The 27,909-nt window shown below is 37.2% G+C and overlaps 5 protein-coding genes across 5 annotated transcripts; 4 read left to right on the top strand and 1 right to left on the bottom strand.

Annotated features, from left to right (window-relative positions):
• The first annotated feature begins 259 nt into the window (after positions 1–259).
• LOC121862809 (cold and drought-regulated protein CORA-like) lies at positions 260–4,950 on the top strand. Its single transcript, XM_042361128.1, has 2 exons — positions 260–276; positions 4,478–4,950. Exons 1-2 carry the CDS (start codon positions 274–276, stop codon positions 4,820–4,822), a joined length of 348 nt encoding a protein of 115 aa, XP_042217062.1. The 5' UTR covers positions 260–273; the 3' UTR covers positions 4,823–4,950.
• LOC121862810 (holotricin-3-like) lies at positions 670–1,163 on the top strand. Its single transcript, XM_042361129.1, has 2 exons — positions 670–730; positions 761–1,163. The coding sequence occupies exons 1-2, from the start codon at positions 688–690 to the stop codon at positions 1,036–1,038; spliced, it is 321 nt and encodes a 106-aa protein (XP_042217063.1). The 5' UTR covers positions 670–687; the 3' UTR covers positions 1,039–1,163.
• A 2,960-nt stretch (positions 4,951–7,910) lies between the features above and the next one.
• LOC121862808 (glycine-rich cell wall structural protein 1.8-like) lies at positions 7,911–8,850 on the top strand. The gene is made up of 2 exons (XM_042361127.1): positions 7,911–7,935; positions 8,336–8,850. The coding sequence occupies exons 1-2, from the start codon at positions 7,933–7,935 to the stop codon at positions 8,672–8,674; spliced, it is 342 nt and encodes a 113-aa protein (XP_042217061.1). The 5' UTR covers positions 7,911–7,932; the 3' UTR covers positions 8,675–8,850.
• An 11,502-nt stretch (positions 8,851–20,352) lies between these two features.
• LOC121862807 (glycine-rich cell wall structural protein-like) lies at positions 20,353–21,744 on the top strand. The gene is made up of 3 exons (XM_042361126.1): positions 20,353–20,423; positions 21,261–21,498; positions 21,532–21,744. The coding sequence occupies exons 1-3, from the start codon at positions 20,421–20,423 to the stop codon at positions 21,570–21,572; spliced, it is 282 nt and encodes a 93-aa protein (XP_042217060.1). The 5' UTR covers positions 20,353–20,420; the 3' UTR covers positions 21,573–21,744.
• A 2,270-nt stretch (positions 21,745–24,014) lies between these two features.
• On the bottom strand, positions 24,015–26,860 carry LOC121862842 (glycine-rich cell wall structural protein 1.8-like). Its single transcript, XM_042361164.1, has 4 exons — positions 26,823–26,860; positions 26,108–26,511; positions 25,047–25,203; positions 24,015–24,521 (listed from the first exon to the last, which is right to left on the bottom strand). Exons 1-4 carry the CDS (start codon positions 26,823–26,825, stop codon positions 24,192–24,194), a joined length of 894 nt encoding a protein of 297 aa, XP_042217098.1. The 5' UTR covers positions 26,826–26,860; the 3' UTR covers positions 24,015–24,191.
• Positions 26,861–27,909: the final 1,049 nt, after the last annotated feature.

The raw sequence follows: 27,909 nt of genomic DNA, 5'->3' as shown, positions 1-27,909 counted from the left end.
CAGTAAATAAAGGAACCTAAATAAACTCTACTAAACGATTTTTTTAATAAATTTGGATAAATGGATTTTGTTTAATTATCAATTATATGTATTATTTCTAATTTATTCCCACAAGAAAAAAAATCAATGACAGACAGGAATTTTTGCCAGCCATCAGTTCTCGGGTGTCGCAGCTCCATGTGACCTTCTCCATGGTTACACAACTTGGGTATATAAGAGTCGAGTTTAGCCAGGCTAGTCAGTGTACCTTGCGGATATTGCTTACTACACACCATGGTAAGTTCTCCCAACTAACAGTCTTTAAAAAAATATTCTATATTTCTTATATGAATAATTTTACCAACATTTCTTAAAAAAATATATATTTGGATAATTACTAAGGTTTGAATTTGTGCTTTAAATCATTTATTAAAACAATAACGTATTTGCGTATTTGTTATAACACCTCATACATTTCTCACCTGCAGGAGTCATTGAAGAATATATGTTATTGGCAGTCTAAATCTCTTTCAATGCCCCGTTAAAAAATGTTTATACAAGCACTAACTTCTTTCCCTTCTATATCATATCATATAATATAATTTAAAGACTTTCGACTTCGATCCAAAAGCTGTTTCTTCTCTACAATTTTTAAGGTGAAATAATTTGATCGTGTTTTGGGATTCGCAGAAGTCGATTTTTGCACTAATGGGCGTAGCCGTCATGGCGACCCTCTGCCAGGCCGGTGGACATGGTGGAGGCTATGGACATGGTGGTGGACACGGTGGAGGCTACGGGCATGGTGGTGGACACGGTGGAGGCTACGGGGGTGTAGGTGGAGTATCTACCAACAACTTTAACCTCGCTGGTCCAAGAGGTGGATATGGATATGGCCATGGTGGACACGGAGGACACGGTGGATTTGGTCATGGTGGACACGGTGGTGGATATGGCCATGGTGGACATGGCGGCTTTGGTTTCGGCGGCCATGGAGGTCACGGTGGCCATGGAGGTCACGGTGGCTTTGGCTTCGGTGGTCATGGCGGCTATGGAAAGTAAACAACTCGTAACACTTGAGGGAACTTAAGTAAGGCAACGACAACAACATCCAGACTCCCAACGACACCACATAACGACTATTGATGTCTCTCGTGTGCAGAGATATTATTAAAATTATTTATATACTTGTTACTTTATTTTACCCCCAAAAAACACAATAATTTCCTGAATATTAAACAAAAAAATAAAATAAATATATAAAATCTGTTTATTTCTATAACTTTCTCTAAAACAGTGTACAGTAAACCCTCCCAATATCAGACTAATTCTTGCAATCTTGTCCATTATTGGGAGAATATCCGTTAATGAGAAGTCCGCTCTTGAGAGGGTTACTGTGTATCTATCACTTTATTAAGGTGTCTGGTACTGAAAGGGTTTACTCTATAATAATTTCCAAACTTAGCAATAAAAATCCATAAATATCTCTGGGGAGCTGGTGGTAGAGCGGTACCGTTCATGCCTCGCAAGCAAGATGTCAAGGGTTCGATTCCCGGGCCAGCGGAAGTTGTTTGGACACTCTTCCTAGCCCCCTTCGTCCCTGTTCACCTAGCAGCAAAGTAGGTACCTGCTGTAATTCGAAACTTGCGAATTCGTATTCAGGGACAAGTTGTTGGAACTTCCAATAACTTCCAATAACTTGCTTAGACATAAACCACTGACTCTTCAGGCTTCTACGCCCTCGACTATTCAGGTTTCTACGCCCTAAACTCATGAGACATAAAGGCAAGCATGAACTTAGCATGATTCCCTGTTGGGCGCTGTAAACGCTTCTGTGCTTCACCTTACACAAGGATGTAGGGGAGTGCCAATAAACAAAAAAAATAAATAAATATCTCTTTCTTTATATATGGTAAAACCGACTGTGTCTCAACAACTAAGGTCATTAACCCCTTCAGTAAGATGACTTAACCCATTGAATAACATCGTACTCAAGGGGTAAAATCATCGAGGCATACCCCAGGTTACGGAAGGTTTGTGTCCTTGAAAATTTGTCAGTAACGTGAAATTCCGTAACGCAAAACCAATTTTCCAATTGACTTCCATTATATAATTGGAGATGCATTCCCAAGGAAATATTTTTCGACAAAAAGACGTAATACAAGCACATTTATGAATGAAAATATATATTTTTTTTTAACACATACATTGATTATTGATTATATAATATGATAATAAATAAACAAAACACTTGAAATTATACTTACCACAAATGATGTTGAGTGCTGCGTTTGGTGAGGTGGTGAGGTAAGGTGGTGCAATCAGAGTTACTGGGAGGGAGACGTAGGGGCACTACTGGCTCCTGCCTCGCCCTGTACTGTATTGGTACCAACCACCAAGAAATCCACACGAAATAAATTTTATAATTTCTGTGATTTTTTTCTAATAGTACAGAAAAAATTTATTTACTTAAAAATTTACCGAATTTCCGTGAGCGCGATTTTTTTCCTTATCCTGAATTTTTTGGTCATAGCTTACAAAATCCGTAGGAGTGAATTTCCGTAACCAGAGTTTCCAAACCCGGGGGGATGCCTGGGGACTTGACTATTTAAATCGTCATAATGGAAGGTATTTAAGCTTCATTAATGTCATTTTTTTCTTTTACTGGGGCTAAATGATTGCATGTTATGGTTTGGGAATTCGTGCGTTTACTTGTATAAAGAAGAGGTTTTTACTTTATTGATGGCCCATGACTTTGGATATGTATAAATACTTGGGTGTGTTTCAGTGGTACACATCTCACCTGAATTTCTTAAGGTTTTCATGGTTTTAAAACTGTTCCATACTGAATTGTACAACAAAAGACGCACTATAAGTAAAAACTTATTTCGGTGTTATTTGTGCTTCTTAAAAAATCTTATAGAATTTTACTTCTTTAAGCAAATGAATGTGGTCAACGTTGTAAGTATATCTGATATATGAAGTGCACACACACACACACACACACACACACACACACACACAAACAGACGCACATAAAGATAACTCCGTATATAGCATAATAACAAACACTTCCATAATTTCTTTCAACTAATCATCATAACCCAGCAAAAAATTCATAAAATTTTAAATTTAATCACAAACGAGATATAATGAATATATTGTTTTATCGTCAGTTCTTGACACTCAAGTCTATTTATACCGTTTAATGTCTCATATTTCAGTTTAGGAGATAGGTTCATTCTGCAATAAGTAATTTCCATAAATAAATTTTGATTTCAACATTTTTGTTGATTTTTATTTTGTGTCAGGTAAATAATACCCGACAATGCCTATGGTTTAATCAAAATATAGCGATGCCTGTCTAGTGTTATCAGCAAGTGAAAGATGGTCATAAATAACACGATGTCACGGTATTGTAAGTCTTAGGATAAAACAATATTCGTTAATACTTTTCCTAAATAAGTTATGGATGTTGACTCCTGAAAATTTATTAAATTATTATCAGATCATGGTGAGTGTTTATGGAATTAAATACTATGAAATTATTTACCTACTCGAAAAGAGGTGTGTGTGTGTGTGTGTGTGTGTGTGTGTGTGTGTGTGTGTGTGTGTGTGTGTGTGTGTGTGCAAATGATCCCGGGCGTGTGAGCAGACGTGCATCATTTTCATCAACTAACATATTATAATACACACAAAAATATTCGCATGTGACACAAACCTGTCTCACCGTTGAAACACAAACCACAAAAATATACTAGATAACGACAAGCTTATTCTATGTCTTTCGTTAGGTATTCACAATTTTAATCGTTTAGTTAGCCTTATTATTTCGTAACAAGAGGAACCCAACAAAGTCGACGATACAATAATATGGAATAAGTTTTGTTAAAAGAATTATCTAGCATATGTGTCTATCATGTATACCCATAATAAAAAAACAATGACAGAGAGGAATTTTTGCCAGCCATCAGTTCTCTGGTGTCACAGCTCCATGTGACCTTCTCCATGGTTACACAACTTGGGTATATAAGAGTCGAGTTTAGCCAGGCTAGTCAGTTTACCTTGCGGATCTTGCTTACTACACACCATGGTAAGTTCTCCCAACTAACAGTCTTTAAAAATATATTCTATATTTCTAATATGAATAATTTTACCAACATTTCTTAAAAAAATATATATTTGGATTATTACTAAGGTTTGAATTTGTGCTTTAAATCCTTTATTGAAACAATAACGCTTGGTTTAAGACATTTATCTCTTAGATTGCGTATTTGTTATAACACCTCATACGTTTCTCACCTGCAGGAGTCATTAAAGAATATATGTTAATGGCAGTCTAAATCTCTTTCAAAATGTTAAAAATGTTTATACAAGTACTAACTTCTTTCCCTTCTATATCATATAATATAATTTAAAGACTTTCAACTTCGATCCAAAAGCTGTTTCTTTTCTACAGTTTTTAAGGTGAAATAATTTGATCGTGTTTTGTGATTCGCAGAAGTCGATTTTTGCACTGATGGGCGTAGCCGTCATGGCGACCCTCTGCCAGGCCGGTGGACACGGTGGAGGCTACGGGCATGGTGGTGGACACGGTGGAGGCTACGGGGGTGTAGGTGGAGTATCTACCAACAACTTTAACCTCGCTGGTCCAAGAGGTGGATATGGACATGGCCATGGTGGACACGGAGGACACGGTGGGTTTGGTCATGGCGGACACGGTGGATTTGGTCATGGTGGACACTTTGGTGGATATGGCCATGGTGGACATGGCGGCTTTGGTTTCGGCGGCCATGGAGGCCACGGTGGCTTTGGCTTCGGTGGTCATGGCGGCTATGGAAAGTAAACAACTCATAACACTTGAGGGAACTTAAGTAAGGCAACGACAACAACATCCAGACTCCCAACGACACCACATAACGACTATTGATGTCTCTCGTGTACAGAGATGATAATAATAAAATTATTTATATACTTGTAAGTTTATTTTACCCCCCAAAAACACAATAATTTCCTGAGTATTAAACAAAAATAATAAAATAAGTAAATAAAATCTGTGTATTTTTACAACTTTCTCTCAAGTAGTGTACAGTAAACCCTCCCAATATCAGACTAATTCTTGCAAACCTTGTCCATTATTGGAGGTATATCCGCTAATGAGAAGTCCGCTCTTGAGAGGGTTACTGTATCTATCACTTTACTAAGATGTCTGTTACTGAAAGGGTGTTACTGTATAATAATTTCCAAACTTAGCAATAAAAATCCACAAAAATATATCTCCTTATATATGGTAAAACCGTCTGTGTCTCAACAACTAAGGTCTTTGACCCCTTCAGTAAGATGACTTAACCCATTGAATAAAACATCGTACTCAAGAGGTAAAATCATCGTACTTGACTATTTGAATCGTCAAAATGGAAGGTATTTTAGTTTCATTAATGTTAATATAAGTTTGTTTTGTTTTGTTTTTTTACTGGGGCTTAATGATTGCATGATACATTTTGGGAATTCGAGTGTGTACTTGTGTAGAGAAGACGTTTGTATTTTATTTAGGGGCCCATGACTTTAGATATGTACAAATATTCGGGTGTGTTTCAATGGTACACATCTCACCTGAATTTCTTAAAGGTTTTCAGGGTTTTAAAACTGTTCCATACTGAATTTTACAACAAAAGACGCACTATAATGAATTACTTATTTCGGTGTTAGTTATGCTTCTTAAAAACGTTTTATAAAAATTTACTTATTTAGCCAAATGAATGTGGTCAACATTAAGTAAATGTGAAATATAAAGCGCACGCGCGTATGCACGCATGCCTGCATGCACGCATGTCCGCACGCACGCACGCCAGCAAGTCTGCACACCCGCACTCACGCCAGCAAACCTGCACGCCAGCACGCACACGCGCTCACACACAGCACTTTTGTATTTTTACTTTGTCTGAATTTGTTTGTTAAATGACCCTTCTCCCCCTGTGTTATTATATACCCGGTAACGCCTGGAAAGATACTGGAAGCATAATGTGTTGTCTAATGGTTGACCCTGCTGCCATTTGGCCTCACAAAAAATTGTGACCAAGTCCCAGGTTGCTAATCTGACTTTCTGCCTCATTTACACACAATTGCAGTGTCTTAATTGTTTCTCTTACATTGACAACACAGCTTACAGTATATCTATCGTTTCTCACTACTGATCTTTTTTTTTTGCATGTTTAAATTTTATTATTATTATTATTGCTATTATTATTATTAATCTTCGCCCCCCCCCCCTCCCAGGCCATGGTGTGGGTATTTGACCTGTGCCCGGGTGGGCTAATGCCCTTAAAAAAAAAAAGTACATCTGTACCATTTATGTCACCTGTATATCACTTATCAATCTAGTGACCCATTCCCTAATTCTGTAACTTTTCCCATCTCTGAAGACAGTACTTTCAGCCCTTTCGCTGCCATGTTTTTTTTTTCAATAAATTGTTAATAATTAGTAATAGTAATAGTAGTAGTAGTAGTATTTGAATTGTGGTGTTATAGGCGAATGTTAAAGAATAATTTACACTGACAGGAAAACAAATGAAGAATTACAAAGGTTAGCAAAAACTTCTAGAGAAATATTTTGAAAGTACAGACAAAGAAAAATGAGATACTTTGGTCAAATAATTAGGGATGAGGGGATAATAACAGAAATATTAATTAGAAGGCAGAGACTGGGATGGATGAATGACATTAAAAACTGGGTTCCCAGAGAGATACAAAATCTGAGAGGATTAATAAAAACAACCCAAACACGTTTAGAGTGGAGGACTGTGGTCGCTAACCCTCAGATAGAAGGACGGTACTCCGATTGATTCATTCATCATTATTATTAATTGAACACACACACACACACACACACACACACACACACACACACACACACACACACACACACACAAGATAACGCCGAACTAAAGATATATAACGACTATATAATTTCTATCAACAAGCAATCATAATCCAGGAAAAATAAAATCACATAATATTAAACTCTATCAAAATCATATAATGTTAAACTCTATCACAACCGGGAATAAAATAAACATATACTGTATACTGGACTATTGTTTTATTATCAATTCTTAACACTCGGTTCTATTGTTTAACAGTGAGTGAAAGATGGTCGTCAATAACACTATGTCACGGTATTGTAAGTCTTTAGATAAAACAAAGTTCGTGAATACTTTTCCTGAATTAGGTTTGGTTTTTTACTCTTGAATTATTTATTAAATTATCAAATCAAGGCGAGTGTTCAGGGAATTAAATATAATGAAATTTTATACCTGCTAGAATAAAGTAAAAGTGTGTGTGTATGTGTGTGTGTGTGTGTGTGTGTGTGTGTGAACGGCATTAAAAGTATAAAAGAGTGAAGAGAATTATACATGTGTAGAAATACTAAAACAAATCTGCAAAGGCAATTATAACTTTTCAAAGTGTAACAAACAGCTGAACAGAGAGACTGAAGGAGGTTCGCTGAGAGAGGTACAGCTAAAAGGTCGCTGATGACGAATGATACAATTTTTTCGGTTTGAAAAAAAATTATTTAGGTCAAGGAACTGTTAAAGAGTCACACCCTCCACTCTCTCCCTTTCAGTTTATTTTGCAAATGAAATATACAGTCACGAGATATTAATCAACCAGAGTACATACGAGTACACTTGCTATTCCAAAAATCTTAAATATTTTACCAGATTTTTACCTGTATATACATCTGACTTTATTGAAAACAAACACGACCAACACAGTGCACTCAAAAATGTAGTGTACAAAATTTTTTTTTTTCCTTCGATAGGTCCAATTGTCAAATGTTTCACCTCGTCAATTGTCACCTGGAGTGAGTTGACAGAAGGGAGGTGCGGGTGTATATATACAAGGTGTCAATAAGGTCTCAGCACTTACTCCCCAGCAGCCAGCACAGACGCTAAGATGGTAAGGTTCTGAAGCTTTTTAAAAATTACGTACTAGAATTTTAATATTTATACAAATTACAAGTATTCTAGAAATACTACTAATTTTACCACCATTACCACTAATAATAATAATAATAATAATAATAATAATAATAATAATAATAATAATAATAATAATAATAATAATAATAATAATAACAACAATAATAATAATTATAATAATAATAATAATAATAATATATAATACAGGCCTTGATTTTTTCACCCAGAAAAAACATATGACTGAAGTCATTATTTTCCATCTAATTACCCAGTCTTATTCTACTAACAATTGTAATTAGTCTTGGAGTCCGATTTTGTAAGGTTCACTGGTACAAACTCAGAGGAGAACTATAGTTATAATCTTCTCCTACTTTCAGAAGTTGTTGTTGTCACTGGTCGTCGTAGCCACTCTGGCTACCCTAAACCAGGCAGGTGGACACGGTGGTGGACACAGGGGTGGTTACGGAGGTGGTTTTGGTAGCTATGGAGGAGGTTATGGAGGTTACGGAGGTGGATATGGAGGCTACAGGGGTGGATACGGAGGTGGACATGGTGGAGGTTATGGCGGCGTTGGCGGAACATCTAATAACAACTTTAACCTAGCAGGTCCAAGAGGTGGATATGGTTATGGTGGCGGCCATGGTGGTGGTTATGGTGGCGGCCATGGTGGTGGTTATGGTGGCGGCCATGGTGGCGGCTACGGATACGGGAAATAAACGACCTCACCAAACCAAGAAAGCTTCCACCAAGGAAAGTTTAAATGCACGTCAGCAACACTTACAGAATATGGCACGGCAAAGCTTCTTGAGTACCCACTGCATCACCTGATTGACTTCCATTGTCTATATACATATCACGAATATCGAAATAAATTTTATATATAAAAACGAAATACCTTATTGACTTGCCTAATACTGTTTTGTCATTAATGGTAGAAATAATAGGTTTAATATGGATACATATTATTTGTTATTGTGAATTTGGGAGTACAAAAGAAATCTATGAATTCATTTGTATATCAGGTATTCTTGGAGAGAAAAGTGGTCTAGTGTAAAGTCTCTGAGAGAAATATACCCAGTGATTGAATCTCTCTCTCTCTCTCTCTCTCTCTCTCTCTCTCTCTCTCTCTCTCTCTCTGTAAAATTTATACTTTATCTTAACTCTTAAATACTTGCAGATTAATTATCCAAATTGTAAACATTCTTTCAAGTCACATCAAATAAACACTCAAACCTGTAAATTTCTTCACTTAGAAACGAAAAAAAAATTTAAATGCAAGGAAAAAATCAAGTGGGAATAAAAAACTTAGAATAATATAAATGTAAATATGCAGACCCCTACTATCCCGGTCGCCCTGGAATAACATCAGACCTTTAAGGGTTAAGAGCAAAGGTATTTAGATTTAACAAACAAGAATTTACAGATGCCATTGCTCTAAGGTATGGTTGGCCAGTAGAAAGTATGCCCACCCAATGCGTGTGTGGATCATCCTACGATATCAACCACGCCATGGTGTGCAAGAAGGGTGGCTTCGTATGCATGAAACATGACGAAATACGGGATCCCACAGCGAATATGCTGAAGGAAATTTGCCACTACATCACTAAATTCACCACCAAAATCACTATCACCAAGCATTACTGGGGTGTCCACGTGAGCACTGGCATCACGAAACACACGCTCAGGAATAATGGGCTCCTGAACCTACACCAGAAGGCCTGGCCTCACTCAAGTCTTGCTCTAATATAGGGCAGATATTGCACAGCACTTCTCACACCCGTGAAACACGAATAACGTCAGTGTTACGCCAAAAAGTTATAAAAAATAGCAGTAGAACGTACACTGAACCTCCTTATGCGCCCAAACTAATGAGGCAACATCTGGGCTTGCGGATTGGCCGAGGAGCTGTGGAGTAGCAAGGGGAAATCCATTGTGATTGGCTGCCTCAGCGGGTATGGTCCGAGGGAGGCACACTGTTAATTGCACTCCTCTCGCCTGAACGGGATGTTGCCGCCTTCTTTGACTGAGCGCACAGCCAGATACGTTGCTCCCGGACCGAGGCGAAATCACACCTTATTTTTTGAAGGACTTTCTACTTTCTATGTAGAGGAAGGGTGAAAATAGTGATATCCATCAAAAAACGCATTTTGGCCGAGGTGTCACTTCACCCCCTTCTAATACAGAGCACCTCAATTGTTTCTCTTACTTTGACAACACATCATACATATATCGGTTTTCACTATTGATCTTTTTTTTTTTTTTTTTTTGTGGTCGTTTATTATTATAAATATTATTAGTAGTATTATATTTTCGTCCGCAGGCCCTGATGTGGGTCACTGACCTGTGCCCTGGTGGGCTAATCCCGTCAAAAAAAAAGTTTCTTTGATAAAGACACAGGCGGCAGTCAGCTAACGTGGATATTCCGAATGGCAGAATGCATAGTGTCACTTTTCTGTACCCAATATATTGTATGAACATGGCCCAGGCTGTGGCAGGAAACACTCGCGGATGTGAGTACACAGATGGTTGCTCCTGATTGGTTTGATGTGGACAGTAAAATGAGTTACAATCGCGTGAACAATTTAATCAGTGTACATGCAGTTTGTGTTTCTTCTACGATATGGAATAAAACCAAGCCAAGAGAGAACAATTAAAAATGACAGACGGTGTAGAGGACTATGCATAGGAAATAGTGTATACGGCCCTCTCCATACCTTTGCCCAGACCCATTGCACCCGTCACAATAGTACCAGGTGAGGTCCAAAAGGAAACAGGTACCAAGCCTAAATAAAACCCTGTTTTCAAAATTTGCAAGAAAGTGACATGCGACTGTGAATTGTTTCTATGCCAAACCAGACATTAACGCCTATCAGCAAAACAACTTCCTCCCCCCTCCCCCTAAAAAATCAAGTTTCAAAATAAAAATAAAAATTAAATGCCAAGGTCATATTCAAATGTAGTTATTGGCACAAATGGTGTATACTACATCAATCCAGATCACATAATTCAGAGTATTGGTTTACTCTGCGCCAACACGTGCAGGAGTACCAAGAATGCAAGTCGTACCAAGACTGCAATTTTCAGAAGCCCTCCGGGGAATAGCTGTGCCACGTCAAACACTAGCAATGTTAAACAAAGTGGAAGTGTCGAGTGTAAGTAACAACATGTTGTCCTCACACATAGATACGTGGGCATGGATAATGCTACCTCGTTCGTGTTGTATACAGAATTAAAGCAATGGTCTCCCCACAACAATTGGCAAACGGATGTCGATCTCTCAGGAGTATCAGGCCAATATTTAAACATAACAGGAGTCCTAACATTTCCTCTCCGTTTATCTAAAACAAGTAAAATCTTTTGAGCAGTGTAATAGCACCTTTGCTTTATATAAATATGCACCCAAATGAATAACACCAAGTGATTCACCATGTTATTCACGACTCTAGATCACTTGGCTGGCATCTCTCAAGGGTCGAGCCAAGGTCAGCTGATTTAGCAAAACAGCAGGCCTGACACTTCATCAATGTTCTTACACAGCTATCCCTACTAACACCTGTGTTCGATACACACCTTAATGTTCAGCATTTTTATTTCCCAACGAAGATCAGTCTCGTCTTTATGCGACAAGATGGAGGGCAGACATGTCTTAGTTCAGGGTTACTAATATGCCAACCCACCAACATTTTGCAATGAATTTGAACTTAACTTCATAACTTGTACATATACAGCCCCTACTTAATATCACATTCAATAGGTTCTGACAAATTTAAACTTACTTCTTACCTAAATGAAACTACATTTACAGATTTACATAATATTCTTCCATTTTACTTATCATCAGGATTTGTCACACTTTAGAAAGGCAATAAAAAGCAAAACTCACTGAATCTCAACCTTCAGTTGTAGATTCCTTAGCATAAGTATAATGTACATTTATTATGACATGGTTAGATACAGATATCATCTAGCATCTAGGTGGAACTCGACGGTTAGGGCCCAGTTGTAATTGTTATCTGCAAATAAAGATGTTTTATCTAGTTATGATCATAATAGTGACAATGATAATGCAAAAACAAAAGTAATTACAGTATTAGAATTTTATTTAAATATCCTTGATAGGAATACAAAGAAACAACTTAAAAATCCAAATATTGTTAACATTAAATTCTCATTCACATAGGTTCAGATAACAGGTACATTTTAAAGGTATAGTTGGGGAGTAAATTTTAATATATACCACCTGCTGGGACAACTGTGCAAACATGATGTCCATTGACTGTACAGTACATTAGATGTATTGAGCTGTTTCAATGTTTTATCTTTCAAAACGTTATATTTAGCACAGCAGTGTGAAGTCATTTGTTTTCGAATATGACCTGGACTTTGGCATGAAAACTGGACCCAAATTCAAAAACACTGCCGAGATACGAATTTTATAACTGCCGTAAGATCTGGGAGCAGATTCACTAACGGGCTAAGAACATCGTAAGTGCTTAAGAGTTCATCATTTGCGATGGTGATTCACTAAAGACTTACGAAGTCCACAACTCGATTTAAAATGGCTGACTTTCCTTTGTAACTTACATCACTCTGGAGGTCTCGTAAGCTACTACAAGGTGGAAATAAGGCCGTTTTCTCTACAACCCATACCAAAACACACACATACGTAAGGGTGTTGTAAAAAAAAAATATATATATATATATATATATATATATATATATATATATATATATATATATATATATATATATATATATATACTGCCAGCTGTGTGTTTTGGTACGGGTTGTAAAAAAATGGCCTTATTTCCACCTTGCAGTAGCTTACGAGACCTCCAGAGTGATGTAAGTTACAAAGGAAAGTCAGCCATTTTAAATCGAGTTGTGGACTTCGTAAGTCTTCAGTGAATCACCATCGCAAATGATGAATTCTTAAGCAATTTGATGTTCGTAACCCATTAGTGAATCTGTGCCCTGATTTTTTTTCACGGTGTATTTCCAGGTCATGTGAGAAAACGAATATAAGCCAGCACAGTATATAACTTAATTATCACAATATATTTGCGTATAACTGTTAACTTACCTTTTTTATCTTTGGGAAAAAGATAAAATTTCCGTTGGTTGCAATTCCTCTTGTCTTTGCCACACATGACAGTCTTCGCCATCATTATACACATTTGACAGGTTGAACATGCCGTAGTCTTCTTCACAATTTAAACAAAACCGACACGCAGCAGAACTCTCTGTTAGATCAGCGCCATCTACATATCGTGTGACATACTCCAAGGCAAGTACACTGACATGCAGGAGTAATAGTTCCTTCATCTATATTTATAGATTTAAAATAACCCTGTTTTAGGTACACAAAGGTGCAGTTTGGCCGGCACTGCACTTGACCACCTTCACTTTACCAACTGTAAATTTAGGTACTCAATCACAGCTGGGTGAACTTGGGGTTTACCCAGAAACCTCCTTAATGAAAACATCCAGGAGTAATAACTATATTTTACCACCAGCAACTTTATATGTTTTCTTCTCATAGGAGGAAAACAAAATCAACAGATTCAAGAGGATGCAGCAATGTGCTTCCAAATTCCAGGAAAAACTCATTTAGAGTTTTTGTCTTTGGATGTGGCTTTGAAACTGAAGAGCCTATGGTGAACAAGACAACGTCAAGGAACAATTCCTGCTTGCCACAGAGCACCCTATTTTAGGACAGAAAATTTTATTTGAATGGCAAAACATGGCATTCAAGTGGGAATATTGAGTTATTTTCAAATAATTACCAGCAAATGAGAGAAAGACTATAACAAACTGGAGGGATGTTTTTAAGAGAACCATATAACTAAGAGACGTCCTCCTCGTTCCAGGAAGGATCACCAAGATCGGATTGAATCTAGATTCAGTTTCATATTGCAAAAAGTGCAATGCAAAATTATTTTTGCATATTGTGACACATTCTAGACCCGATCTTTGGTAATCACAAGAAACGCCGTACAACATGCCACTTCTAAGAGGATGCAAGATGCTGGAATGGTAAATGACTTACAAGATCCTGTAATAATAGCATAAAGAAATTCAACCGGAAGTTGACCAAGTTAATTATATACGGACGTCACTCGGTCAAGAAAAATTTCCGAGTAACATTATATAGGAAACGTGATACCGATCTTCAACACGGGCGGTAACGACGACTTACTCAGTTAGTGGAGACGTAAAACTCCCGAGCAAGTAAAAAAAAATGACAACTGATATATAAAACTGAATTGGACATACCTGGTGTGTTGTGATGTGTTATGGAATCTCGAGGAGCTGTTAATTTCACTTACCTGGAAAAGAAATAATCAGATTAACTTTTCATCCCACTTTACTCCGATAAACATTTTCATAAAGGTAAAAGAGAAAGTTGTCACTTATAATGTATTATATCTTGGGAGGACCTGAAGGATGTGTTTTGTTTGAAAGTAAAAAAGTTTATAAGGTGGTAGAAGATTAAATAATGACTGTAGTAGTGCCTCCAGAGGTATTTGTACAAAATGGCAACAATTCGTGGGGTTACGGCAATTGACAACAGAAACCAACTAAACCTAACCAAATTATTAGATATTAAAATCATTAAGTTTCGTTTAGTTAGTTCATGTTATCTCTTATCATTAGTGGTTTAAACCTTCAACCTTCCTGAGGGAGTTTTGATAGAAAGGCCATAAAATTATGAAGGAAAACTATATATTTCATATTCCTGCATTTTTCTTTCTCTCCTTTAGATAAGCATCTTTGAATTACAACAAATGTGTTCCAAAAGATTCTCCCCACCATAAAAAATAAAAATAATGATAATAATAATACAGCCACCCTCTACACCTTTACCAACAATTCTACTCTTCAACTAACAGGATCAACCATGATAATAAGGATGTTTTCAGTTAACAACTAAAATTAATAATTACACTTGCCCATCATGTCATAATAGAGCAGCAGAAATAGTACTCACCTTGCCCTGGTGGTAGCAGAAGCCTTGGCATCACCCACCATGTCTTGGGCCAGATGCCATCCTGCCTGAAACAACATTCATAAATAAGGTTACATTTCTGCTTTCATTACTTTAATTATATATAATTATATTAATATTTAAAATAATAGCACAAGAGATGTTAGATACAGCCATCCCTCAACAAGGTGTCACGAAAAGTAGCACAATATATGTAAATATAATTGTCAATATTTCTTAATACTAAGTATTAAAATATTAAGGCTGATATAACTTTATGTTCTTAGTTATTCGGACGAGATAACAAAGTAGTGTTTAAATGTGCCCCTCGAATGACCTGCTAGTCACTACACGTTCTAGTAACTTCTATCAACAGAGAATAAATATTAGTTGTGCAAATCAAGATTTAATAGAAGCATGAAGGTCCAAACATGACATAAAATCGGTAACCCCAGGGTATACAGATTCCTGGATTATCCATTTTCAAGCCAAGAATACCCATATTAATTTGTTATATTTCAGAGTAGTATTTTAGACTATCTAAACCTGAATGTGTATTGACACTGGTGCTAATATGTAAGTACCATTCAGTTAGGACAATGTTTTGGCCAAATCATCTTATGGTGGTGTAAAAGAACCCTCGAGTTATAACATGTATTATTGAGACGGCATACATTGAATTAGTGCATAGACTACTCCCTTTATAATTATTAAACAGCAATCATATGTTATCTTTCAGAATTTTGATAGTGTAGCCATGGTAAAATTTTTAACTTATGAAGTAGGGCCTCGTATTTTAACTTTGTGTATTACCACGGGATCTGCAGTTCTGCCAAAAAATTTTATGTTTAAACCACCATTCCAAAATTTCTGACAAAAGAACGAAAATATAAAACATTAAAGATTCCCATTCAACGGTCATTCATTACGTGCCTTACATGTGATTAATGGCAGGAGTGGGGCGATAACGAAAAATGGCAACAATCGCCTTACATGTGATTAACGGCAGCAGTGGGGCGATAACGAAAAATGGCAACAATCGCCTTACGTGTGCTTAACGGCAGCAGTGGGGCGATAACGAAAATAGCAACAATCGCCTTATGTGTGATTAACGCCAGCAATGGGGCGATAACGAAAAATGGCAACAATCGCCTAACGTGTGGTACACTTTCCCCCACCCGATGACCACTACGATGGAACTATATTTTGAAACTAAAAGAAAATAAATAGAATTGGATGTACATAAATTGTAGAAATCTGCAAAGGAATAATATTTTTCAAAACATATCCTCCATATGGAACAGCATATGAAGAATCTTATAGTTCTTTTTAAAAGACTTCCATAATACCGTCCAAAATAAAATAAATTGATGGTATTATTATCTTTTCTGTCATCCAGGGAATTTTAGGATTTTAAGTTGACCGATTTTTACCAGTTAGGTTAAGTTAGGTAGGTTAGGTTAACATTTTTATGTAGAACATTAAAATTTTAAAGGGTTTATAATTTTTTTTTTTCTATGAATTTCACCAAAAAAAAGGGATTACAGTTTTGGAATCACCATAAAAATTTACATTAGAAAAAAAATTGAGTGTGTGTTGCATATCAAACCAAAAAAAATCAACTTTTTCCATTGAATTTTCTTTTTTTTTTAACAGACAAAATTACCCACAATATGTAGGTGTTGGAAACTTATAAATATTAACCCTCATAAATAAAGATGTTTCAGAATTTGCAAATTTAACTAACACAATATTAATGCCTTTATTTTCACTTACAGGTGGAGATACAGCTGACTATTCACCTTTCACCAATACTGAAGTAATAATTCTTGCGATCATGAATGATAGGGAATATTTCCAGTTACTGGGAAGATTCTGGAATTTGCTACCTAACCTAACCTCGGAATTGGTTCCCAGACTCAGAACAGACAATTTTGAGACTTCCGTAAAATCCCCAAATTATTCACTATTTTGTCCTTGAATTTTCCTCATAGACCAGAAAAAAATGTACAATATGGCAGTTCTTGTATTTGGCCCTTACTGACATAACCATATCAATTCATTAACATTGTAATGCATGCAAATGGCGAACCATTTACAGTACGTAATATATTTTTAATTATTTATTATTTACTTCATTAGTGTCAACTCACCTTTGGACACTTATAATTTCAAAACCTACATATAAATATACAGCTTCATATTTGCATAAAACTTGATGTGATCTGTTGTGAATATTAAATTATACCCATAAGTGCTCAGGACTTAAAAGCCATATAGGTTAGGTTAGGTTAGCTTAGCTTAGCCTAGCCAGTTGAGTGCATGAAAAAATCAATGCATTGGTACAACAACATTGATAAAATTACCATATAAATATACTGTAAATTATAGATTACGATAGGTTAGGGTAGACAGTTCCGCGCATGATGAATTCGACATATTGGTACAATTATACATTAGAAAAGAATTACCACGTAATTTTGTTATAAATTATAAGTTAGGTTAGGTTAGGCTAGGGGAGATTAGACAGTTGCATGTGTGATGAAACTGACACATTGCTACAACTCCATTGATAAGGAATTACCATATAAATTTACTGTAAATTAAAAGTTAGGTTACAGAGTTGTGTACGTCATGAAATCTCTGCATTGGTACAACTACATTGTTAAGAATTACCATATAAATTTACTGTAAATCATAAGTTAGGTTAGGTTAGGTTAGACAGTTGCAAGCGTGAAATTATAAAAATCCAAGATATTAACACCTACTGCTGCCCTCCTTGTTTACAAATCTATCAATCACTTGCTTGACAATAATTATTTCCAGTTCCGGGATAATCAGAGATACAACTTAAGGCACCCGAAGCTACTAGACCACCTCCCATGCGCTCCTCTCAGTCCCAGACCTCCATAAAATATCACAGTGTGAAGGTGTGGAACAACTTACCCCCACCCATCCAAGCAATGACTTCGCTCCCTTCCTTGAAATCATCTCTTAAAAAATATCTATTGTCTAAGCACCTACTATATTTACAGTACCTGCTTTTATTGTACCATCAAAACCGTTTTATCAGAAATTATCATGAAAATAGATAAGAAATTACCATTGCAATAAACATATCTGCCAACTAGACATAATCCTGACAGCTCCGTCCTCTTGTTCAACCCATGTTGTACTGCTCCCCCATTATTTTTCAATTCTGCTGTAATTTATGTATATATGAATAAAAAAATGATAAATAAATAAAATAAATAAATATGAAGTGATAACCGTGGTAACATTATGAGGTGTTCTTATTACCACCATGCTATTGTACTATTCCAGATGATACTAAATGTTACATAATACTTCCTTGAGATAAATGTATAGTATATATCAGGTGCCTAAAAGAGAGCTCAGGTTCTCAACTGGCTCAACCATGTTAATATTGTTATTATTATCCACTGTGAAAAACTGATCATGTGGCACTAAAATGGTATCTCTACGTGCTTTGTAGGTGAAGAAATTAATTATTTACCGTAAATATTCCTCCGAGAAATCTGCTATTGTCAGCGCGTGTTGTCTTTGTTTACGCGACCCCATGGACGGAGCGTGGTCTCAAGTCCACAAAAAAACCTAGCTATGAAGTTAGGTAAGGTTGTATAGGTTTCTTTGGTTGGTTAGGTCAGGTAATATTGGGTTTTATGCATTGTTATCGTTTTTATTTTTTACTATCGTCCAAAGAACATCTGTCGAAAAATGAGCAAAATCGAACTATGTGCTCTGGTGTAAGCCAACTGCTTTTGGATTACTGAAAATCGAAATAATAATGCACAGGTTAGGAAGTTAGATGATGTTAGGCAAGTTAGGTAGTTTAAGTACAGTTAGGTATGGTTCTAGTAAGTTTGTATTGTCGTTTCGATTTTCTTACTATCATCCAAACATCTCTTGAAAATTTTGTGCAGTTCCATAATAGCCTGGTGCTAACCGTCTGCTCCATTATTATCCAAATACAAGCTGTGTTGACCACTACTAACCTTTTAACTTTATATTCCTTCGCCGATGATAACACTTCGCTAAAACACTTCATAAACACTTCGCTATAACACTTCATAACACTTCACTTTGACACTTATTTACATGACAACACCGGCAACTGAATTAACTCTGGCCGTCTGACGAAGTGAGCCAGGTTGCCAAAACATTGTTACCAAACTGCGGTGGATAGCCTTTAAAATGTGCGACAAAGACCTTAGACATGGCCCAAATATTATGACTACCTGACGTTTCACACTTCTGTAGCAATTAATATAAAATATTATCGTCACTATAAGAAATTTAAATTTAATTCTGTGGATTAGTGATATGCTTTATTAAAAAAAAGGTAATAAAAATAATGAGCACTGAATTTTCTCGTATGATTAAAGTGAACTTTTTTTTTCTTATAAGATTATTGAAGGAAATTAAACTGCTTTTTTACAAGTTTGCCGGATGAAAACACCACATAAAATAAACCAAAGGGATCACCTGAAGAATTGTCACCCCGGGATATCCCACCTGAAGAATTGTCACCCCAGTCCACAGTGAATATAATTTGTATAATTAGGATAACATAAATAAATTCCTTTGTGTTATGCTTCTTTATTGTGATGCATATTACAAAGGGTACTGAACAGCAATTTGTTGACATAAAATTTCCAGAGGATTATCAGAAAAACGATCATGCCCCAGGAATTCTTGAAGGTAAGAATTTAAAAAGCTTTGTTTGCAGCCACGGATGGTCTTGATGTAACTCTTGTTCTTGTTCCAATATGATTCGATCGTTTGTGTGTGCGCACCAGTATGCACATCCACAAAATTGACTGAGTGGTTCACAGTTCTGTGCGTTTATCCAAGACCTTAAATATTGCGGTATGCTCTCCACTCATCACTGTGAATGACTGATCCTTGTTGAACCACTTTGAGTATTATTGGAAGAAGGGTGGCAGCATCCCTTGTCTCGACAATTTCCATGTAGCCAATTGAAGGGCTCCTGTCCGTATCGACGGTACCGAAAACCCACATAGGAGAGTGTGGCGCACGTCCACGATGATGTTTCGGCTCATTCCAAAGATACATAACATGAACCCACTTCTGAAGTGAAATATTAGAACGGGCAAAAAAAGATCCTATTCTTATAGACTTAGTGGATTTATACTTCAGGCAGTCTTTTGTTTGGCATTTCCACTCTTGTAATAAAATATTTAAAATATAATTACAAAAATACTGCAGTATAAAACACACACACAAAAAATTATATTGTCAAATAAATGTTCAGCTTTTCATCTATATTCTCAACCTCATGTGGATTTTAGATCCGGATTGGAATCTCCAGTAAAATCTGAGGTGACGTTTCCGGCGCCGAGAGGGAGAGGTGTACACTGTACAGTATATAAGACGGGTCGCGAGAATTCATCACTCAGTTTACTTCACACAGCCGACAGGTTACAATCAGAATGGTAAGGACGTGATTTATAGTCGACTGATGATGACGATTTGTGATACTTAACCCGTTAATTGATTCTAACCTAACTTAACTTTATCTAACCAAACTTAACTCAATCTAACCTATCATAACTGAATCAAGCCGATCATAGCTCAACAAACTCTAACCTAGCCTAACCTAACCTGTCATAACGTAATCTAATCTATCATAGCTTAACAAACCCTAATTTAACCTAACCTAACATAACTAACACAACGTTTGGTCAGACTGATAAATCAATAGAACATATAATCGGGAAGTTTGCAATTCAGATTCACATTATTCCTTCAGAAAAAAAAACAGTACAAGCTTAGTGATTTCTTAATCATTTATTTATTAATGTGAAAATCTCGTTCATGCAAGGTTCCAAATAGATCTAAAAATAAATAAATAACAGAAGAAATTAAAAATTTCTTCATCCAACGTAAGCATCATACCACACACCAAGTTGAGTTTCCACTAAAAAGAAAAAAATGCTATTCAACAACAAAATATCTCTGTTACAGTTATTCTTTGATGATACTAATTTATTTCTTGGGGAAGTCATCGAATCCACAGCCAGAGAAGACCAGATACTGCTAAACAGTTTAACTTTGGCTTCAGTGTCTGATGACCATATTCATTCATAATGATATCAATCTTTACTTTTATGTCTATTGTAACATAAGAAAATACATAAGAGGTTCCTGTGAGGATACATAACCTTAATACTTTACTACTTTACTACAGGCATTTGAACTTTATGGTAAATGTTTAGTTACGTGTTTGAACTCAGGTCCTGTAAAGTGTTGTCTGCATGTAAATCTTTCAGAAACTGCTGTTGTCACTGGCTGGCGTCACCCTCCTGGCTTCCTTGAGCCAGGCTGGTGGACACGGAGGACACGGTGGCGGCTATGGAGGACATGGTGGAGGCTATGGTGGCGGCTATGGAGGACATGGTGGAGGCTACGGAGGTGTTGGTGGAAGATCCAATAACAACTACAACATCGCAGGCCTCCATGGTGGTGGATATGGCTATGGTGGCGGACACGGAGGACATGGTGGCGGCTATGGTGGTGGCTATGGTGGCGGACACAGAGGACATGGTGGCGGCTATGGTGGCGGCCACGGATACAGAAAATAAACAACCTGTTAACGAAGAAAACAAAACAGCAACGAAACACGACCGCAGGAATGCAATGAATTTTACCATAGAAATAACACAGCAGCCGGGCGACGTTAACAACGCACCCAGCTCCAAGATTATTAATAATTTTTATAATAAAAAATACAAATAAAATCTTAGAATAAACAAACTTAATCTTGTATTACTCAATGAACTAAGTTTGTTGAATGTTATACACCTTTTGTAGATAACACAATTACTTGGAACAGTTAATGTTTACAGTTTACTATTCTCTACACTACACTGACTACCTACACTACCATCTACACTACACTGACTACCTACACTACCATCTACACTACACTGACTACCTACACTACCATCTACACTACACTGACTACCTACACTACCATCTACACTACACTGACTACCTACACTACCATCTACACTACACTGGCTACCTACACTATCATCTACACTCTCCACCATTACTTTTAGGGGGGGGGGGTCGTCTCCAGGAGAGCAAGAAGAGGGTAGAAGGTGTTGGTGACGACTGACTGACTGACTGTCTAACTAACTGACTGACTGACTTTAATTAACTGACTGACTGTCTAACTAACTGACTGACTGACTTTATTTAACTGACTGACTGTCTAACTGGGTGACTGACAGTCTATCTAACTGCAGGAACAATCAAGCTGCCATCCCGTCCTTCTGAGTGTGTCTGACTATATTTTACAGCATCAACCATAAGGTCCAGTATGTCCGTATTTAGTGGTAACATTCTCTTTACGGTAGTCAAGGTTGTGTTTAAATATGAAAGGTCACTGATTTAAGTACTGCAAAATATAGATAAATATTAAACTCTATGTGTCCCTGTCGATTCAGCAGTGTATATAATTAAATTCTGTGGGAGGTTCATCAGCGTCCTGGCAATATTGATTTTGATTACATTTCGTAAAACCGCCACTATTACCACCACCACTACGACTACTACTACTACCACTACTACTACTACTACTACTACTATGAAACCCTTACATAATGATATACTGTTTATGTTCTCCTTCATGATAACTAATCAATAAATCCGGCTCATATTAACCCAAGACTGTATACTAACACAACAATATGACGGGAGGCAGGATATCCTAATCATATTGTTTATATTATATAGATTCAGTGGTTAGAAGAATTAGCCCTAAAAAAATTGGTAATTATTGACCCGAATTATTTCAACCTCTGATTGCACATTAGACCGAGAGGTTAGATAATACACACAAGTTATTCTGTCTAATCTATAATCTTGGGCAGCTGATATATTCATAGTAAGCCAAAGGGTGGATAGGTAGAATAGGTAACTGACAACTCACAGAAAAGGTGATTTAAACATTCCTTACATATTAATTTTATATATTTATCCGTTTATTGTACATGTAAACTTGATGTTCTTTTACAACTTTACTTCGACAGCCTTTGATTTCATATCCTAGCCATCTTGTACAGTACAGTCGGCCACAACAGTCCGGTAACCTTCCCGAGTCTACCTAAACCAAAACACAGTTGATCGATTCCTGTGTTATTATTCTGCCAACTATTGTTCAGATCACAAACTACATTTCCAGATTAAGGACGTCTGTCACGAGTCCTTTATCTTTCCTCTCTGTGTCTATTGCAGAGCTTATGATCTACATTCTACTCGGTATGTTAGCGAGAACTAAGAACTTGACAAGTGTTAAGTCTGCTTATGCTCTGTGTCGCTGTGTGATGTTGGTGCTTAATCTTGGTCTTCTCCGTTGTTGGTGCTGCCCTGATCTACTCTGCCTGCAGTCTATTCTGAAGTGGTAAGTAAAGACATCTTTGTTTTTAGTATCATTATAATAGAAATAATTTCTTAGAAACTTTGTAAGATCGAGGAAATGGTGAAGTGGGAGTGGAGGGGGGGGAGGTGCGAGGCGAAGTACAGGAAGGTGATAATAGGGTGACAAAAAAGAGGTATAAAGGAAATAGCGGGTAATTGTTAAGGAATTTATCGTCATCAGTCTCCGTTAGCTTCTTGCGTTATTTTTTTACGATTTTTTGTTATAATTATACTTACTCATGTTCCACTAACATAAAATGATTTTTCCTGTGTTTTTGGTGTTCATCACATGTTTTTTCCATTGCGAAGCGGGGTGAGGTAGGTTCTCTGCCTCTCTCCTAGATCGGGTTAGGTTAGGTTGCTTGTGACGTCATTTATTTTCAATTTGAGTTGCGTACGCAATCTGTGGCTAACTTAAGACAATATCAAGGCCCCTATAGTTTAAAACCTCACAGCCAGAGAGCGAACAGTGGGCCGTACAGTAGATGGAAGGCTTGGTTTGTTGTTATTCAGAATATTGAAGTTGGTTACAGGACTTTTGTGCATAACTGTACTGTACATAATAACTGTTGATACTTAGTTTGGTGAGTAAGAAAGAATTCGAAATCATTCACAGTTTATTGAAAGAGTTTATTTCGTTTTATTTACACATTAACTCTATCACTAAACGTTGTACATTCGTAAGATCGGCATCGTATTAGTCAGACTTCAGTGGTATTGTTGTGATCGGTTTTAGCTGTAAACGTTCACTGGTGTTTTTGGCGTTGACAGGTCGTTTATTTTCCGTATCCATAGCCGCCACCATGTCCTCCGTGGCCGCCACCATAACCGCCACCATGTCCTCCGTGGCCGCCACCATGGCCTCCACCATAACCGTATCCACCACGGGGACCAGCGATGTTGTAATTGTTATTGGATGTTCCACTTACACCTCCGTAGCCGCCACCGTGTCCACCTCCGTAGCCGCCACCATGTCCACCTCCGTAGCCGCCACCATGTCCACCTCCGTAGCCGCCACCATGTCCACCTCCGTAGCCGCCACCATGTCCACCAGCTTGGCTCAGAGTAGCCAAAAGCACGACGCCAACCAGTGTCAGTAACAGCTTCTGAAAACATAAAGTACAGCCATCAGGAGTAAACATCAACAGAAAACGGGCATTGTGAGTCCTCGGCTGTCATTCGAGTGAGCTTCAAGTGTGAACAGTTCCTCTGCATTTGCCTTTTAAAATTAATGGAGTTATTAGCGGAAAATATTGAAAACTTGCTCTTTTTCAATTATTTTTAATACGTTACATCTTGAGTTTCACGACCATTTAAAACCGTTAGCCTCCAAATCTGATATTGGGACCATGAGAAAGTGGTTTTTGATTGGATTATAAGATGCTTGTCCCTTATGATTACACAGTTTTCATCACTCACACATTAATGACGGAGTTTCTGGAAATAGTACTTGATAAAAGTAACTTATACATCCCCAAACTCTACGTAAACATCAATTAAAAATGAGGAAATGTCAATTTAATATCGTTTTTTTGGGCTATTCTTAAAAACAATACATTGTGTAATCTTAACTTGAAGTGTTTTGTATCGTAAATATCGTAAGTTGAGTCAAAGTTTCACAATAGCCTCACCATGGCGACTATGACCTGTTCGTTGGCTGAGGTGAACTGACTGACAGAATCTTGAGTTTGACCTTTTATATAACTCCTTTCTCTCTGGTGTCGAAAGTGTCGCTCCGTGTCACATAAACCTTCACTGCTGGAGCTTAAGTTTCTGACAATCGTGAACCTGGAAGAAAAAAATATTCTCGTTGATAATAACAATACAGCTTCATCATTGATTATATTTTTTATCCGTACGTTTTTATTTTCATTGTTATATTTGAAAAGTAGTTAATACAGATATATGTTAAAATGGTGTAATAGGTTTCAAATACAGTTCCGTTCAGAAGTTCGTGGTACACTGGCGGTGAAGGGTCCATAGCAACGGAGCAGTTTGATTCGAACGAATACTCATCAAAAGGAGATGGTAAGGATATTGATATGAATATCCTGCTGGCGAGAGAAGAAAACTGTATTGATAGGAGTATCCATTAGAATATCAAAATACAATAGGGAAATTGGTTTCGAATGAACACCATAAGAAGTAGGTGAACAGAGCTCATATATCAAGAGTCTTCAATGTGTGTGTGTGTGTGTGTGTGCGTGTGTGTGTGTGTGTGCGTGTGTGTGTGTTTTATATAGTCACTAATTCCATCCTAATTATGATTTCTTTCCTTGTGTTTAATGTTAGCATATTTTAAGGGCTCTCAGGGGTTTAAGTTATCGTACTCAGGACTTATCATTATTTTCAAGGGTTTAAGTCATTATACTCATGGGATTAAGAATGTAATATCATTGTTCGTTGGGGGATGGGCATGGTACTCCAGAGATTAATACATTATCTTAATTTGTTTCAAAATTATTGATGTATTGTGTAAAGTATTGTGTATAAATAATTTAAACCTATCATGAAAAGTATGATTCTAGTTTATTCTTGGTATAATTTTTGGGACATATAAAAATAAGATCATTACGTAACACTGAGGAACAAAGAGCCGTGACATGTGGGAAGTGTTTTATAATAGAAGCTACTAGACTTTGGTTCAGCTTTTACAGAATCTTCATCGATATTTTAAGATCTTGTTAATTACTTCCCGTATTTTCCTCCTCTGTGTCCACCGCCGCCAAAGCCGCCACCAACACCATAGCCTCCAACGCTGCCACCGTATCCACCTCCACCATAGCTACCACCGCTGCCATAACCGCCATGTCCACCGCCGCCATAGCCTCCAATGCTGCCACCGATGCCAAAACCGCCATGACCACCACCCAAGCGTCCTGCATGGTTGAAGTTATTGTTTGATGTTCCACTGATACCTCCGTAGCCCCCACCACCTCCGTAACCTCCGCCGCCATATCCACCAATCCCGTAGCCTCCACCTCCATGTCCACCACTTCCGTGTCCACCACCTCCGTGTCTGCCACTTCCTCCATGTCCATCAGCGTGGCTTACAGAGGCCAGGAGGGCGACTCCCACCAGAGGTAGAAGAAATTTCTGAAAGTAAAAGAAGAGGAAGAGTCTTCAGGTTCGTTCATTTTACACTGTTATGTACACAAGACAACTTCACCAAACAAGAATGACAGTCAACCTTTAAGTTTGCTTAACATGTATGACTCTAAACCTCACTTACTAACTTAATTATCTCTTCTATTTCACTCCATTTATTGCCTATTCATTTGCTTTCATCTTATTTTTGTGCCTTTATTCACTCTTATCAACTTCTCAGCTACAGTTCACCCTATGTGCCTGTACTACTTGAAGTGTTAAAAGTAGATTTTGAAGGAAAATTCATTAGAAAATCTTACCATGATGTATATGTGTGTGAGTGTGTGATGGCTGGGGTAGGATGGAGTGAGTGCTTGAGGGAGGCAACTCAGGTCTTATATACTACTCCTCCAAGCGTCGTATCTGAAGTCTTCCCACCCACCAAGTTTGTGACGGTACTCAGGTATACAAGGTCAAGAAAATGTTTCAACGAATAAATTATGTGATGTGTGTGTGTGTTTGTCTCTGTCTCTAACTGTTATTGCATCATGACAGGATTAGATTATTTCATTATAAGAGGTGGATGTATTATTATCAAGCAAGACAACAGGAAATGAATGATAACAATGGAGAACGGGAAGGTTTGGCTTATCATTATAATCTTAGCATTTCCAAATCTGCCTGTTGTTTTGTTGGAGAAGACGACACACAACTTTCATATACTTCATCTCAATCATACCTGGAATATTTACTCTTTGGCGCTGCTGCTCACACCGTATAAGACTATAAACGTTCAACCCCCAATAAACCTTTCTCCTTGCTAGCTAACATTAGACATACTGTATATCTCTTAATCTTTAATACCTGGTAGTTGTCCTGTGTAAGATCAGTTTCTGTGGACGTGTTTTAAGACCTGTGTTATAAATGCTGATTATGCCTGGTGATTTTATACACAAATCACTAATATGAGAGTATGATTAAATTATAATAACAACATATAAATAGGAGACCAATACTGTACTGTAGATAATAGTATTTGGTTACTGTACTCCCTTGTCGTGAGTGTATAGAGAAACGTTAACACACAAGATTTCACATTATGTAGAGCAGCGGTGAACAACCCAGTTAGTTCGTGGGCCATATGAGTGACCCTCCATCCTCTTAGTGGACTTACCTGGCGGAAAATATAGACATACTGTTAAGTTAATATGGAAAATAAGCAGATTTGCTGCCATTGTGTTTACAATATAGCGTCTCGATTCACCTGCTTGCAGAGAAAACACAAGGAAGGACTGTCGAGTGTACAGTAGATGTTTCCTTACAATAGTTTTTTTTTTAATACGATTCATATATTATCCTATTTAGGAAGGATACACCAAGTGAGTATTTGAATCAATTTAACTGTTG

The sequence above is a fragment of the Homarus americanus genome, unplaced genomic scaffold (genome assembly GCF_018991925.1).
Source record: "Homarus americanus isolate GMGI-L3 unplaced genomic scaffold, GMGI_Hamer_2.0 scaffold42657, whole genome shotgun sequence".
Taxonomy (NCBI): Eukaryota; Metazoa; Arthropoda; class Malacostraca; order Decapoda; family Nephropidae; genus Homarus; species Homarus americanus.
The sequence above is the reverse complement of the archived record's forward strand: the minus strand, read 5'-3'. Positions and strand labels throughout refer to the sequence as shown.

Excerpts from the sequence above, each read along its gene's own strand:
- LOC121862810 (XM_042361129.1), top strand. The coding sequence starts at position 688 with ATGGGCGTAGCCGTCATGGCGACCCTCTGCCAGGCCGGTGGAC. Across the intron at positions 731-760 it reads CCTCTGCCAGGCCGGTGGAC|ACGGTGGAGGCTACGGGCAT; the intron begins ATGGTGGAGGCT and ends ATGGTGGTGGAC.
- LOC121862842 (XM_042361164.1), bottom strand. Across the intron at positions 25,204-26,107 it reads AGAGGAGGAAAATACGGGAA|GTTCACGATTGTCAGAAACT; the intron begins GTAATTAACAAG and ends TTTTTCTTCCAG. Across the intron at positions 24,522-25,046 it reads AACAGGTCATAGTCGCCATG|AAGCTGTTACTGACACTGGT; the intron begins GTGAGGCTATTG and ends TTATGTTTTCAG.
- LOC121862807 (XM_042361126.1), top strand. Across the intron at positions 21,499-21,531 it reads CGGAGGACATGGTGGCGGCT|ATGGTGGCGGCTATGGTGGC; the intron begins ATGGTGGTGGCT and ends GACACAGAGGAC.